Source organism: Heterocephalus glaber, unplaced genomic scaffold (genome assembly GCF_053883595.1).
Source record: "Heterocephalus glaber isolate CG9 unplaced genomic scaffold, H.glaber_assembly_v1.0 deba00000818, whole genome shotgun sequence".
Taxonomy (NCBI): Eukaryota; Metazoa; Chordata; class Mammalia; order Rodentia; family Bathyergidae; genus Heterocephalus; species Heterocephalus glaber.
The window spans coordinates 4,638,085-4,655,093 of record NW_028258164.1 but is presented as its reverse complement, the minus strand read 5'-3'; the positions used below and the strand labels follow the sequence as shown (position 1 = coordinate 4,655,093).

The 17,009-nt window shown below is 36.5% G+C and overlaps 1 protein-coding gene across 13 annotated transcripts in view; it reads left to right on the top strand.

The window, feature by feature from the left end:
• Window positions 1-17,009, top strand: part of Myo6 (myosin VI) — a 164,458-nt gene that overhangs the window by 66,682 nt on the left and 80,767 nt on the right. For all 13 annotated transcript variants that reach the window (XM_021243782.2, XM_021243780.2, XM_021243779.2 and 10 more), the window contains 6 exons: window positions 3,791-3,864; window positions 6,204-6,333; window positions 8,034-8,139; window positions 11,975-12,030; window positions 14,173-14,270; window positions 15,073-15,237. In XM_021243782.2, coding sequence (XP_021099441.1) covers window positions 3,791-3,864; window positions 6,204-6,333; window positions 8,034-8,139; window positions 11,975-12,030; window positions 14,173-14,270; window positions 15,073-15,237 — 629 coding nt within the window. The remainder of the gene's footprint in view (window positions 1-3,790; window positions 3,865-6,203; window positions 6,334-8,033; window positions 8,140-11,974; window positions 12,031-14,172; window positions 14,271-15,072; window positions 15,238-17,009) is intronic.

The window sequence follows — 17,009 nt, the reverse complement described above, 5'->3', positions numbered from 1 at the left end:
TAGCTGGGTGGTGAGAGTGCCCTGGGCTGTAGGCAGGCAGGCCTCAGTGAGAGTTCTGACTGCAGTTAGCATGCTTATGTGCCCGTGAGCAACTTAACTCTCTCTTGAGATTCTCACCTATAAAGTAGGAGTATTATTATTTTTATATGTTATGAAACCCTTCATAAATGCAGCTTTGGTTGATTTTAGAATGTAGGTTTTCTACCTGAAGTTGTTCTTTAGTCAGTTTTGTCACGGTACTACTGAGCTGTCTGAATGACACACTGGGATTGTCCCTTAGGGTCTCACATGTATGTCTTTGCACCTTTCTATATCATAGTGAAAATGTGATTAAATGATTGATGTCTATAGAGTGTGTTCTGAACTGTGTGATAAAGTTTCAGTTAAAACCAAGGTATATGTTGTCTTTAGGCAGAGCGTGGTGGCACATGCATGTAATCTCAGTGCTCAGGAGGGAGGAGGATGGCTGAGAGTTTGAGGCCAGCCTGGCTACATAGTGAGTTCAAGACTGGCCTGAACCACATAGCGAGATCTTGTCTTAGAAAACAAAAAACAAAACAAAAAAATGTTATTCTTAGGTGGTACTATAGCAATGTATTTATTGTTTATATATTTAGTAAAATTTATTATCTGCTTTAGCTCTAAGTTTTCTGGTAAAGGGTTTTATATGTAGGAATGGGTGTGTTTTGCCTTTTTTACTTGAATTTGGGCATTAATACCAAAATAGAAAAGTAATTTGTGGATATAACATTAGTAATTAAAAAGATAATAATAGCATATTTTCCCACTGATTTTGAGCTATTGTTGCTTATATGACATACAATGTTCTTCATGAATTTTATAAGCTATTAGGTGTTGAGAATAAATACAGGGTATTAAATTGCAAAGAATTCTATAAGTTGGCTTATTCTTTTTTTCAGTAATGAATGACTTCTATAACAATATAAATCTGGAATTAATTGGCTTCTACTGTGTTGAAATTATGTCTCTTTTTCTTTCAATAAACTAGGTCTGTATTCAATAAGCAGGATCCTAAAAATACTCAGTTAATTTCCTAGTCAGATTTAATAATGAAGTTATACCTGTTCTTCTTAGAAACTTTTGGTGTGTTATGTACTTGTATCACCTAAGTGTTTATAAGAAATAAATTTAGCTCAGTGGTTCCACTGCCTACCTCAAAAGTGCAAGGTTCCAAGTTTGATCCCCAGTACCAAAAAAAGAAAAAACAAAACAAGAAACAAATTATGTTTATGCTTTTGGTCTCTATCTTTTACATATAAGTGTATGACTAATTAGGCACAAAAAGTAAACAATTCATATAAAAATGCATATAAAATAAACAATCCAAGTAACCCTAGGGATAGGGCTTAGTACCAGGAGAATTGCGTGGGGCAGGTAGCTGTTCCTGAGATCCTTGTATATATTCCTAGGTCTCACCTTCAGATAGGTGTAGGCATGTAAGACCTAAATATTTCTCACTTGGGCAAATCGAAGGCTACAAATAATGTCCTTTCTTTTTCTCCATGTTCTCGTGAAAATGGAGCAGCCTGAGTAGTGTCATGTAAGGACCGATCCCCCTTGCAAATTCTCACTGACATTGGCAGATATTTTACCTCCTAAGAGATCTGTTTGGCTTAATGGACAGCTATACCTGAGAATGCAGTGGAGAGAAGAGCTAGCAGTCATTCATGTGTTGGCACAGGTTTATAGGATAGCTCTCTGTAGTTCTTCCTTAGAGTTAAGCAGATGATGCCACACAACAGGTATTTCAGAGGAAAGCAAGAAATGGGGGAGTCATTCAGCAGAGTCCTTTGAACAAGGAAACACCAACATGTAGGCCAGATTTCCAGGAGACCAGGGAGGAAGATGAGTAGGAGCAGAAAAAGACAGGTGACCCTGTACCCAAACCAGATATACCTCTGCTGCTTACTTCAAATCCTCCCTCAAGTCAAAGGAAACCTGCTGTTCAACTACTGTGAGGCTTCACCCACTTCTTACTCTTATTCCACTTTAAGTGGCATTAGAAAACAGTGAGGCCCTTGGAAGATGAATTTACTGTCATATGAGTGCAGAAGTATGGATTTTCTTTGTTGAGATAGGTATACCAAAAGACTCTTGTTTGGCAGCATTGACAAGTGTTGAATTGTATGCCAGACATAAATGCAGAGTAGGCTCATATACAGCGTCAGTAAGAGGTCCAGCACAACAAATAAGTGAATCAAGCACCATCTGCTCTCAAGGCCCTTATAGCCAAAGCCTGGTACGTACATTATCATTTTAATACAGGCAGTATGTGGGAAGTAGCATAAAGAAGCCACAGAGAAGAGAGTGGCCCTGGTGGGGGTTGTGGGAATGGAGAAGCATTGTGAGATAATCCCTGAGATGGCCTTAAAGGATAGAGCAATTCTTGACACTCAGAGAGGCAGAGGATGTTCTAGGCAGAAGCCAATGCTCGAATGGTGTCTGGGTTAGATAAACAGTTCAGTCTACTCATAGGTTAGTTTATATTATTACATTGTAAAAAATTACAAAGATTATTTGAATGTAGGTTTATTAAAAGCTTTGATCAGACTTGAATGTGGATACTGATAATTGATAGAGACCCACTCACTTTTTCTTTTTAGTTGAAGAGAGATTTAACTAGAGCTCTGATTTAGTCATTGTGCTGAGCAGTCTCTATTACAGAGGAGAGAGACTGGAGCAATAGACAAACACTAGGCTGCTGTAATCATACAAGAGGTAATAAGAAGAGGTAGGGATTTAGCTCAGTGGTGCCGCCTCCTGCCTTGCAAGCGCAAGGTCCTGAGTTCTATCCCCAGTACCAAAAAAAAAAAAAAAAGAAGTAATAAGATTGAGGTGGGACAGTATACATGGACAGAAAAGAGACATTTCAGATATTCAGATTATGCTAACGTTGGTGTGCTTACCGTGTGCTGTACTTTTTACATGCTAACAGACTTGCAAATTGTTTTAGAACAAGGAGGATGAGAGAAAGTGGTTCTGGTATTGACTAAAGTTTGTGGTTTGGATGACCAAGAAAGTCGTGCTGCTAATAATAGCAACAAGGTGGTTGAGAAAAGGACTGATTGTGTCTATTCTAGCATCGGTATTAATGGAGCTCAGGAGATTGGAGGGCTTGGAGAATAGATTGGGAAGAAACTTTGATGTATCACTAGAGCAGACATCAGAAATGCGAGGTATCTGTACTGATTCTGCCTTAATTAGTGTCATATCCACATGGGTTAAGGCATATGTAATTTGTCCAGGATTCTTACCTGGCCATGTCACCTAGGAGGGACTGTATGATCTGACTGTCCCTTACCATTCTAAGTCTTGTCTTCTGTGTTTTAACTGTATGATTCTGTGCATCATGGGAGTAGTGTCTCATCTTCATGTTGAAGTGTATTAAAATCAGAGTCCCCGAAGTAATCCTTTCTGTCTGGACAATACTTGACTCCTTCACCAGGCTTCATCAGTGTGTACTCTCAATGGTACTCACAAGATGGACTTTCTAGTTGGAATTCATCACTTAAAAATACCACATTACACATACGTAAGCTAGATTTATTTTAGGCAAGCATTCAACTGCTGTATACTTCCCCTTCCAAGCTGGGTTTATTTTAAATTAGTCCCTGGGGCTTTACATGTACCTGGGTTTTAAAAAGATGGAATTAAATCTGACCTAACAAGTTGAATTTTAGCTTGGGTCAGAGTTATTCCAATTAATACAATTTTGTTTATTTTACTTTTTTAAAAAACTGTTTAATGATTCACCAATTTTATGTTTTAGGTTCACTAATGTACTTAAATGAAGCCACATTGCTCCATAATATCAAAGTTCGATACAGTAAAGACAGAATTTATGTAAGTATTTTAGTTAAAGCTAAAGTATTTTACTGATGGTTTAAATTTTTGTGGTAGTCATTATTTTGCCTGTTTGCCTTTGTCAGGCTTGACATTTTTCTAACAGGAAATCCTGCTTCTCTGAGCCCATGGAGTAGAATGAACTCCAGGAAGACAAGGTTCTTTCTAATTTATTGCTCCACCTGCTCAGGATGTGCCTGGCACACTGTGAGCACTTAATTTGTGGAGTGAAATAATGACTTCAGAGTCTCATTTACTATCTTCCCGACTTTAAAATGTCAAAGTTGAATATTTACAAAAACAATTATTTTGGATTTTGATTTGTTTTTTCATATATGTTTGTAGTTCTGATTAATTAATTTCACTTTTCATATTATTCTGCAGAGAACTGAAGGCAGCCTATAAGGATTATATATTGAAGTTAGAAATTTGAAAGAGGAAAAAATAAATTAGAATAGAAGGCAGTATCTCAGAAAGTATCAACAACATAAAAATGCTGATCTTAAAGCCTAAACTACTTTACTACTATGTTTTAATTGTAATTATTCATTGGACATGTCTGAGATTTTATGTTCTAAAATCTCCCAGTCTAGATTCTTTTGTTGGCTGGAGATAGATTTCCTCACTGTGGTTCTGCTAGAAAGATGGGACTCTTCATTATTTTCGAACGAAGAAAACACATGGCTTCTTTGACACTTCGTAGATCAAATGACAGCCTTCATCTTTTATATCACTATCAGTTTGCCTAATTGTACTTTCTTAATTCTGACTGAATTACATCTAGTCTTTGCCATCTGTCCAAGTAGTGACAGCTGGGAAGTGGAACTAATGTAGTCAATTCCAAGAGTTTACCTGTGGTTTACACAGTGTATCTTCTGATTATGCACATAGATTTTACCTTCCTTCTTGAAGATTTTTCAGAATTAACTAAATAAAGAATATATTCAGGTTTAGATATTAATATTCTTGAGTACATATATGTTTAGAAGCAAAATTATGTCGAATAGAATCTAATGTGTGTTGAGTGCCATTTTTAGATCATGAAATGATACAAAAATTTGTTAAAGCAACAAAATTTTGTTTAACTTACAACAAATCAATGAAAGATAATTTAGAAATGACTAGGAAACATCATCTTTGAAGTAGAAGTATGACGTCGGTGTTTTCAAGGTTAACTGATTGGTGTGTTCCCCTCCCCGACAATTACATCCTTTACTTATAAACTATTAGTATCAGCAATACATAAATATAATTATTACTATAATATATGGAGAAAGTTACTATAATAATAACTGAAGGAAAATATTTAGAATAATAGTTTAAATTTGATATTTTATGTTTTTTACCCATGAGATATCACTATTCTTTAGGTTTGGGTAAAATAACAGCCTACATTTAAGATTTTTATAGTTACTAAAATCTCTGATACTTTCCTTTTGTCTCCCCTGGAAAGACTATGATCTGGAAGTTCTTATTTTTTACTCTGTTCCAAGCATTCTCTACATTCTAGATTAGTCATCTAAGAGTTCTGGGTTCCCACATAATTTCTCTTCCACATTTAGAAGCAGACAAGAGAAAAATACAGCCCTTTGTGCTCTAGTTTTGCCAGTATTACTTAATCACAACCCTCCAGTGAACTAACCAGGAATTTTATAAATACTACTGGTGCATTTTTTTGATCTTTTAGAGCCACAGTTAAATTCCAAATGTAGAAGCAAGCTTAGGTTGTTCATTTAGACGTTTAGCCCATCAGTGTTCCAGTCAGTGGTTAATATGTGTTGTTTTGCAGAACTCTGAGACCAAGAGTCACCTAGTGCTAAAGCCCTCTTTGGCATTCACCACTGGGGATGGGCCCAAAGTGTGCCATGAGCTATATTATACTATTCAACAGCAGGGTGAATGAGGTAGCCTATGTGAAAATTCATTTAACTAAGTTCAGGTGTAGGAATCAAAGGAGGGGAGTAGATTTGATAAGTGGAGTCAACAGAAGAAGCCTGGCTGAGATAGAGGCCTTTAGAAACTCAGATTTCTGATGAGGGTGACTTGGTGGTGTCATGTACTGGGGGAGAGCATTTTGGTTTATTTTCTCTGAGGCAAGGGAGTTGGAAGAGATTATCTTACCTTTGGATATGCTGAGTTGGAGATGACTGGGACAGGACAAGATAAAAAGACTTACTGAGTTGGAGAAATAATGAATCCTATAGAGAGTATTTAGTGTAGATATCGGAATCCTGGATATCTAGAGAATTGAAGGGATCTTTTGCCTTAATGTTACCCTTGATCAGCTTTAAATGAGAATAGTAATCAGAAAAGTTTCATGTTTATGTCTTTCCTTTTAGACATATGTTGCCAACATTCTGATTGCAGTGAACCCGTACTTTGATATACCTAAAATATATTCTTCAGATACAATAAAGTCTTATCAAGGAAAATCTCTTGGAACAATGCCACCTCATGTCTTTGCAGTTGGTAAGGGATTTAATTGTATTTTGATTCTTATCTTTGCTCATAATATGCAAATTTACTCAGTTTTCATTTTGAGTTAATAAAAGGTACCATGAATTGAACACATGTTTTGGGAGGCCTGTGTATCTCGGGTTTTCAGCATGTGCATTGTCAGGAACAGACATCTTTCACAGCGTGGGAATGAATGCTTTGGCAGCCAGTGAGTGGGACCGTCACTTGTCATTATGTTTGGTAAATGCCTGCATCTCCTTAGATTTTCCTGCCCATTGAAAGTGTGACATAAAAAAAGCAGACCCAATGATTCTTTTGACTCCTCAGTAAGATGTACTTTATCTTACAAGTATCCTTCACAGCTCTGAGGCCCAGGCCTTCCTATCCTAGGCTGCCGCTTGCATGACCTGGGCCAGATGTGAGCTATGAGAGCAGACTTCTTCGAGGCATTACCTTGCATCAGGGCTCAATAACATGAAGGGGCAGAAAGCACTACCTGCTTCCTATTGCTGAAGAATCTGTGGGGAGACAGTAGCCTTAGTCTTCCCCAGCCACACTCATCTTGAAGCCCTCTAGCTTCCAGGCTCAGTGAAATGGAGTTATTTGATCAGAATTAGAATTTACTCCCTACCACTTTCCTACCAAGTTCAGAGATGTCAGCTGGCTGCTTTGCAGCTGGAAATATCCCAAAGTTGAGTGTTGTTTCAGTGCAGTAGGCTTCTCATTGTGCCTTCCCTTCATACTGCCTGTGGCCTAACCAGGCCTCACTTGCAGATTTGGTTGCTCTGTGTGCCATATACTGCTGGGTAGAGTAAATACACCAGCCACGCCCAGCAGATTGACTTTTGGTGCTAAGATGCTCTGGTGAGCATTGGTATATGCTTGTGTCAGGCTACAGAATGTTACACAACCCTTAGATCCTGAATATCAGCAGGCTGGGCTGATTGCTGGAGAGAAGTTAGTTACATGTTTAAATTGTAAATAAGGTAGCTTTTATTTTTAGCCTTTGACTGCTAAAAAGTGTTTTGAATGATTCTATAGACGTGAGTGTAACAGGTTATTGATAAATTAGACAAAGGAATAGGTGTACTCTTAGCATGATGCATTAGTCAGCTTTGCATCACTGTAACAAAGTGTTTGACAGGACTCCTTGGGAAGAAGAGGTTGTTTAGCTGCTAGTCACAGTGGACCTTTGGGGACACTGGAACCATATCCAGGCCAGGTGGCTGTATTCTCTTCTTAGAGAAAGAGACATTTGTAAAGCCTTTCTCAATGGTTAGCATACATTTTAGGTGAGAAATAGTTGTCTTACTGAGCCAAATTGGTCAGAAACTTAACAATTTTGAACTTAAAACAATTTTGACTTAAAATTGTTTTAATTTTAGACCACTTTAACAATTAAATTGTGCTTAATTTGCCTGTATAGTCTTAAAATTTAATTTTTGCCCCAGTACTGGGGATTGAACCCAGGTTGTTGAGCATGTTAAGCAAGCACTGTGTTACTGAGCTATATGGCCAGCTCTTTTTCAAAAATTTTATACATTTAGAGACAAGGTGATGTTAAATTGCCCAGGCTGGCCTTGACTTACCATCTTCCTGCCTCAGGCTCCCAAATAGCTGGGATTATAGGTGTGTGCTAAAGTGAGCCTTCTACATTTCCTGACTTTCTGCCTGATACATTGTTGGTCACTAATGTGTTATTTTGACCCTAGCTGATAAGGCTTTCAGAGACATGAAGGTGCTCAGGATGAGTCAGTCTGTCATTGTATCTGGGGAATCAGGAGCTGGCAAGACAGAAAATACAAAATTTGTTCTAAGGTGAGTATTCAGTTACCCTGCAATATTTTGGAACAGGGTAATATTATTTTGGAGGTTAAAAACACATAACATAAAATTTGCCACCTTAACCTTTTCTGAGTGTGCAGTTTAATAATGTTACGTACATTCACATTGCTGTGTAGCCAGTCTCCAGCATTTTCATCTTGCATAACTGAAGCTCTGTGCCCATTAAATAACAACTCTGCCTTTCTCATTCCCCAGCCCCTGGCAACCCCCGTTCTACTGTTTCTGTGAATGTAACTACTCTAGGTAGCCCAGATTCGTGGGATCACATAGTATCTTTCTAGGACTGCCTTGTATCATAAAAAATTTCTCAGACAAAGAAGTAGAAACAGCAAATAAACATGAAAAAATGTTTAACATCGCTGGTTACTCGAGAGATGCAAATGAAAACAACGCTGAGATTCCACTTCCAGAAAGAATGGCTGGTATCGACTGGTGCAACCACTGTGGAAATCAGTATGGGGATACCTCAAAGAACTAGGACTAGAGGTCCTATTTGACCCAGCTATTCCCCTGCTGGGTACTTCCCAAAAGAATTAAAAGAATCTTACCACAGCGATATATGTGCACCCATGTTTATAGTGGCACAGTTTGTAATAGCTAAATCTTGGAAACAGCTCAAGTGCCCATCAACTGGAAACTGGATAAAGATGTGGTTTTTTTTTTTATAAAATGGAGTACTACTCAGCCATAAAGAATGAGAAACTAGAGACATTTATAGCTAAATGGATGCACATTGAGGCCATACTCTTAAGTGAAATAAATAGGACACATGTGTAAATACTGAATAGTTGCTCTGGTGTGAGAAACTGAAAGTGTAAATAAGGATTAAAATGATTAAAATGAATAATTGATAATTTGAAATAGGAAGAAAAGGTCCAGATGGGTAGGGGAAGTGGGAGGGGAAGGGGAAAGGAGAGAAGGGCAAGGAAAAATTATGAGAAAAGGAAAAAATGCAAACAAAGTCTTTGTAAATAGGGAAGGATGGAGGGGGTGAAGGGCGGACAGGTAATGGGGAAAAAATAAGAACCAAGATGCATCATGTACAGCTACAAGTACCTAGTGATAAATGTAAACGTATTGTATACCTAAAATGTACCAATAAAAGAATTTAAGAAAAAACGAAAGAATGGCTGCTATCAAGAAATCAACCAATAACAAATGCTAGTGGGGTTGTGGGGGGAAAAGAACCCTTCTCCATTTTTGTTGGGAGTGCAGACTGGTGCAACCACTGTGCAAATCAATATGGAGATACTTCAAAAAACTAAGATTAGAGGTCCAATTTGACCCAGCTATTCCCCTGCTGGGTATCTTCTCAAAAGAATTAAAAGAATCATGTCACAATGCTATATGCAGACTCATGTTTATAGCAGCACAGTTTGTAATAGCTAAAACTTAGAAACATCTCAATTGCCCACAACTGGAGACTGGATAAAGAAGATGTACTTTTTAAAAAATAAAATAAGAGTACTACTCAGCCATAATGAATGAGAAACTAGAGACATTTATAGCTAAATGGATGCACATTGAGGCCATACTCACAAGTGAAATAAATAGGACATGCATGTGTAGATACCGACATTTCTCTAGTGTGAGAAAATGAAAGTGTGAATGAGGATCAAAATGTATAATAGATAATGTGAAATAGGAAGAAAAGGTCCAAAGGGGAAGGGGAAGGGGAAGTGGGAGGAGTAGGGGAAAGGAAAGAAGGGAAAGGAGTGAATATGAGAAAAGGAAAAAACAGAAACAAAGCATTTGTAAATAGGGAGGGGTGGAGGGGTAGAAGGGAGGGCATGGAAATGGGGAAAAAAATAAGAACCAAGATAATATTATGTAAAGGTACAAATTCCCAATGATGTATACTGTATACCTAAAATGTACCAATAAACTTAAAGAATTAATAAAAAAAGATTTCACCCATGTAATACATGTCCCATGTTATAGTATGTGTTAGAATTTCTTTCCTTTTAAAGGCTGAATAATATTCCACAGTAGGTACATACTACATTTTGTTCCTCCACATCTTTGTTGACAGACATTTGGGTTACCTCCACCTCTTGACTATTGTGAATTGTGTAGTTATGAACACAGGTGTGCAAATATTTCAGTAGTTTGACTTTTTTTCTCAGCAGAAGTATTTATTATTCATGTGAACAGCTGTACAAAAATGGTATCACTCAATTTGCTTAGCACATATTCATTTATAGCTAATTCTGAATAGCACGCTGTTACATATTTTAAGTGACTCATGTTCTACGTAGAATGATACTCCTTTAAGAACATGAGCTATCTGGAAAATTAATGAACAGGAAGAACTTTTTACATATTGGAATTCTAGCAACCTCTGCTTACTAAAACTCTGCTGATTTTGTTTTATATCTGGTCTTTATTGTTATGTAATCATTACTGTTGATAGCAGAAAATTTCCTAAGATGATCAAAAGTACCCATTTAATCCTGGGATCTGATAATCAGCTGACAGGAAGTAGTGCTATTCCCTGGTTTCTCACTAGGTTGACTTTTAATATATTTGCATACTTTAGGGCATAGTTTGGAATGGTAGGCTCTATCATTTTAAAGAAACAAGCACTTTTTATGGAAGCTAATCCGTAGGTTGTTTAAAGTCAGCTCTGAGACTTGAGGATCCTGGAAGAGATCAGTGCTGGTTAAGCAAAAGGAAATCTAGGAATGCTCCTTCAAAACCCAGAATCCAAAAGGATATTATGCTCTTAATGTTCCTTATGTTCGTGTGTTTGAGATCATTTTTTACTTTGAGTTTCTGACAGCTGCCTTTTAGTTTCTACCTCCCTACACTTTCTTCTAGCCTATCTCCTGTGCTGCCATCAGACCCTTCACACTTTGCTTAAAATCCGAGCATTTAAAAATGAGAGGAGCTCCCACACTCATAGTTTAGTTCTTATGTACCCAAAGAAATTAACCTGGTGGTGACACTACTGCTAGGAACAGGACATGCTTAAATTTCACCAGTATTACCACTGTGTTATTTGAACTTATTACAGTTCTTGGTTGATTGCTGCACAGTGGGACCTTCTTTGAAATTTAGTTTTTGCTATATAAATGTGTGTGCTACTCAGAGTTATTTATGTAAAACCAATTGAAGAGTTTGTTAATGCCCCTTATGTATATACTGTTCTCGTTAAATGACTATGTTCCAATATTCTTAGATTTCTAGGTGGTTCAATCTCTTATTCTTTTCTGTCCTACAGGTAATAGTCAATGGTAAATCTGTGGTGAATATACAGAAATGAATACAAAAAGATAACTATAAACTTGTATATTTCTGTTATAACTCAATGGTTTCTGTGTGTTTTGAAATATGCCAGGCAAATAGTTGTTCTGTTGTATCTTACCGGTTAGTGTAATAATTCTAAGAGTGGTAACTGTCCAGTTGTTCAGTGGCAGATTACCTTATTTTCTGTAGCCATAAAGATTGAATTAATTGGCTGTTGCAAAAGGCTTTGAAATTTCATAGGTGATGAGTATTTCCATGTGAAATGAGTGATATATTTAAAACCAAATATGTTAGTTGGTTAAAATTAGAATATTTCTAAAAACAGCTTAAAAAATAGCTGATTTAGATGTTAAAGACAATTTAAATAGAATTTTAAATAAATTTAAATAAATTTAAAGCTATAATAAAATATATTTGAACATAAATTTGTAAGTTTCAGTTATAAGGATGATACAGGTTTTAGTTTTATATGTACTAAAAAATACTAAAATTATAAATATATGGTATGCAGTATTACTGCATTCTAATTGTTTTTTTTTTGATCTTATGTTTTAAACAGATACCTGACTGAATCCTATGGGACAGGTCAAGATATTGATGATAGAATTGTTGAAGGTATTGTTTATTTTTATTTTCTGTCGTTTAGCATGTGTTGAAATTCACTAATAAGGATATTTTCAGTGGTCTGGAAAGATCTAGAGATGCAGAAGACTCCCCCATCTCCTACAAGTCTTTGCTCAAGTGTCATCTTCTCCCTTATTATCTCTCATCGCCTGCTTACTCCACATAAATACTAGAAGGCAGGGATTTCTGTTTGTATTTTATGCCCCTAGAATAGTACATAATGCATAGTATACATACCCACTGAATGAATGGAGGAAAGGAAACTCTTTGGCTTCCTGTTTGTTTTTTGGGTCTTGTGTTTCTGTAAAGAAGGAAAGAGGGCACATAATTATTTGGTGTAGAGGTGCTTTTTTGGGAAAAGTTTTAACCAGAGTGTCCTCTCAGCAGGAAGGAATGTGTGAACTGATTTCCTTAAGCTGTCCTTGTTTGCAGACCACTTAGAAAGCTCCTTGCATCCCAGTTTGGAGCCAGTTGGCCTAGACCGTTGTCATGTTGAGTCAGCACTCCTCTCTGCTCTGCTCACTGCTATGCTTGCTGCTGTCCATTCCCTTTGGAAGTGGGATAAGCTCTTTTGCTTTCAGTCTTTTAACAACTTTGTATTGCTTTCGTGATAATGCTCCAGAACCCTACTCTTAGCTACACTGCACTCCTCAGCCTGGCCCCAGGCCCTCTCATCTGGTCTCAAGTTTTTGTTCCTCTATATCATTGTGCTTTAGTGCTGCTGATCTTCTTACAGGTCCTGGGGATATTTTAGGCTTCTCTATTTACTCTTCCTTTTCTCCTCTTCCCTTGTGTCCCTCATGATGTATTCAGTTTCACCCTTAAAAATTGAATAAATAAAAAACCATTATGAGTTAACTCAATAAAAGACTAGTATTCTGATTTATTTACTTGAGAATTGAATATAAGCCTGATTTCTTCTGTGGCAATGTGCTATGTAGTGTATAGTGTGTTCTAGTTGAGAAAAGTTGAAAAGTGTTATTCTAAATGTTCCTGCAGCCTTGTAGTAGATGTAGCTGGATGGTTACAGAATTGTTGGATACATTCATAATGAAAATTCACTTGTTTTGGGAACGTGTTTATTATTAATAGGATAATTAAATGCGATTTTCTGATGGAGCATTTCTTATCCCATTTTTGGATAATTTATGTATATTAAATTTTTAATAAATTATTTTGTAGGTCATTAGGGAGTTTGGGAGGCCTGGGATTGAGTCCTTTTTCAGGCACCAGCAAGTCCTTGGTCCTTTGAGAATTAGTTGACCTTACTGGCCCCAGTTTTCTTGCCCATCTGAAAAGTAGGATATATGCTAACACTTTTTGTAGTTTTAATACTTTCTAAATTATTTTGGCAAGTGAAATGGCTAATGATCTTTAAAAAGGGTTGAAGACTAGCTTTCTGGCATGGAAAGAATAAGGAAAATGGACTTTAAAGGGCTTCATAGGAAATATTTGGATGATTTATGAAGCAGTTGAGGTTGATGGTGAAGAATATGTAAGATTAATACTAATGTGTGTTTAGAATTGAGACTTTGGTGAGTACAAGTGTAGATTCTAGTAACTCTTATCCAGTCAGTGGGATTATAAGAAAATAACTTAAAACCACTCTGAGAACCTTTCTGAATTTTATAAACTTCTAATTTGTTAAACTGAATTGGATATGTATATAAAAATGTTTAATCTGGAGGTTATAACAACATATAAATATTTTAGAAAAGTAAGTTAAGTAATAACTTTCTTGCTTGTATTTTTGCTATTTTATCCGTTATAATCAGTAGTCCTCTAGCGTTGGTGTACTTGTTACAACTGTGAATGTCATAGGGAGTAATTTTAAAAACTGAATTCTAAGTTTTGTAACCTAGTGACTTTTAGAAATTTAGTCTTTCCTATAACATTGACATTTTCTTTTCATATATTTTGAGTAATTTTTCCATTTCTTATTCTTGAGTAGTACCTGAACATAGTGGGTAATCATTAAATATTTGTGAACTTTTACATTGTATAATTTCTCCATATTAATATTTTTTAGAATATGTATCCAGTATTTTTCTAAGGAGATATACTATAAATATCATTTTGTAACTTTCTTTCATGTTCATTTATTGATAGATGTTTTCATTTCTTTCTTAATAGCTAATCCACTCTTAGAAGCCTTTGGAAATGCAAAGACTGTTCGCAACAATAATAGCAGTCGATTTGGAAAATTTGTAGAAATACATTTCAATGAAAAGGTAAGTGAAAGCGAGTTTTGGAATGATATGTTTGGGTAGTGATAATGGAAAATATAAGCATCTTATTAGAATCTGTCCTGTACTGGAACTCAGGATGAATTCCTTGAATTGTTTTTTGGTTACTTTTTTTTTCCTCTCAGTACCAGGGATCGAACTTGGGACCTTGTGCTTGCGAAGCAGGTGCAGAGCCACTGAACTAAATCCCCAGCCCGTTTTTGGTTACTTTTGATAGGAGAATATATGTTCACTATGACTATCCAAAGCTCTTTTCACTGTTTATAACCCAAATCCTGGATTTGACTGCATCATCGAGTACTAATTGATATTTATTCTTTTTCCTCCATAATTTATTCTTTTGTTGTTGTCTTGATCAACATGCTAGTAACTGTACATATTTAAAGAGTGCATTGTGATATTTCAGTAGTGTGTACCAGTGAAGTCATAGTAATGAGTGTTTTCGTCCCCTTCTCAGTCCTTTGTTTGGAGCTGTGAGCTCCTGTCTTCTAGTTCCTCCCGTCTAGAACGGGCCATGGTGGAGACATGCACTGAGGCACAGTGCAGTCAATTCTGATTCTGTAGGGACTCGAAACTTAGAAGGATCTGGGTTGGAGACCACATGAAGATGTTTAAAGTGAAGGTGACCTCTGAGCTCACATTTCGTTATGCTTTTCCCTCTGTATTTGATGAGTATTGCAATCTCTTTGATAGACTGATGTTTATTAGAAATGATAAATAATTTAACATTGTGTTCTGCTTTAAGAGTAAATGGAAAAATGTATTTTTTCTCTATTTTGATTTTTAGAGTTCAGTTGTTGGAGGATTCGTTTCACATTATCTTCTAGAGAAGTCTAGAATCTGTGTTCAAGGCAAAGAGGAAAGGAATTACCATATCTTTTATAGGTTGTGTGCCGGTGCTTCTGAAGATATTAGGGAAAAACTTCATTTGAGCTCCCCAGATAATTTTCGGGTAGGTTGGAAAAAAATAAATTTCACACAGTGCTTGCAAATTGAGTTGCCTTCATCCCGAAAACTTAATTTAGTGGATTTTGAAACCTAGGTGTGTGTGTTGAAAACTTATATTACGTCAAGCCTAGCTGGCCCTCTGTACCTTCTACCTCTGTGGGTTGGAAGTGTCACTGGGATGAAGGGTGAGGGGCGGGAGGCTGTGACTTTGCTCAGTCTGTACATTAGTACAACAACTGTTTACTTAGTGTTGACATTTTATTAAGTATTTTAATAATCTAGAGGTGATTTACAGTGTATATCAGAAGATATGTGTAGGTTATATACAAATAGTCTACCATTTTATGTAAGGCATTTGGGTATCTGCAGGTTTTGATGTCCAGTATCCATAGTGGGTCAAGGAATCGATCCCCCTGGATGCTTAGGAATGGTTGTATGATGTGCTAGAATGATTGCTATACCAAAGAGCTCTCTATTAAGATTCATTTCTGAGTTTATAGTACAGGTAGTTGAGCATCTCTCATCTGAAAACCTCAAATCTAAAGCATTTCAAAATCTGATTTTGAATTTTGAGATTAGGAAAACTCAACTAGAAAATATATACAGATGCTCCAAAATTAAAAAAACTCCAAAATCTGAAACACTTGTTTCAAATATTTCAGATAAGGGATACTAATGTATAGTACTATATGAGAAAGTATAAAATGCAGTAGCTTAAAGGATAGCTGTTAAGCCCCATTTTAATTTAAACTTAATTAGAAATTTATAATAGTTCAGTAATACTGCCTTTAAAGTTACCTTTGACTTACACTGAATTAATATTAATAAAAGACATGTGGTTATATGCCTTAATTCACTTCAATAACATATTTATTTCCTGCCCGTTAGGTACCAGGCATTGTGCCAGGATTAAAAAGATAAGATGCAACCCTTGTTCCTGAGCACCTAGATTGTTGTGGGAAATGCACACAAGCGTCTGCCTGATCTATTGAATAAGAAAGAAGAATATGTAGAATGATGTATAGCCTACAATGATGTGGTAGAATGATGTGGTACCTAGGGTTATTGAAAGGCTTACTGAAGAATGAATTATTGGATCACAATCCTGAAGGATTTTCAGATGTTCAGTAGGTGAAGAAAGATGCAAAAGGTATTCCTGGTGGATGCCAAAAAGATGAACAAAGAAAGGCAGGAAACATATTAAGGAGTAAGGCAGGAAGTAGTGGGAGAGAGACTAGAGAGCTACTTGAAGTGCTTGGATAGAAAGACACCAAATTTGTGCTTGTCTTTAACTTTAGTATGGAGGATGGTTTTAAGGGGAGGGAATGGATAGAAATTGAAATCATTGGTAGATTGGTTAGGAACTGTAGTTGAAGCAAGAGTTGCTAAAGTGCCTAAATTGGTTTAACAATGACAGAGTTATAGAGGAGGAACTGTGCAAGATATTAGAATGTAACATTGATAGGACTTCAAGATTGACTGTAATAAGGAGAAGGAGGAGTGTAGAATAGTTTTTTAAAATTTGACTCAGATAACTGGGTGGATGTAAATACCACTATTGGGTCAAGAGGTAAGGTTATGGCATAGAGAATGCATTCAGTTTTCTTCTATGTGGAGATACCTAGAAGACAGAAATACTAATGTGAAGTTTGGTAGATTCCAGTACTCAGGTGATAGATGGCAGTGAGTGCATGAGATTGTCCAGGCATAATGTAGAGAAACATGTGGCAGGATTCGAGCTCTGGAGCTGATAGGGATAAACAGACAAAAAGTTGC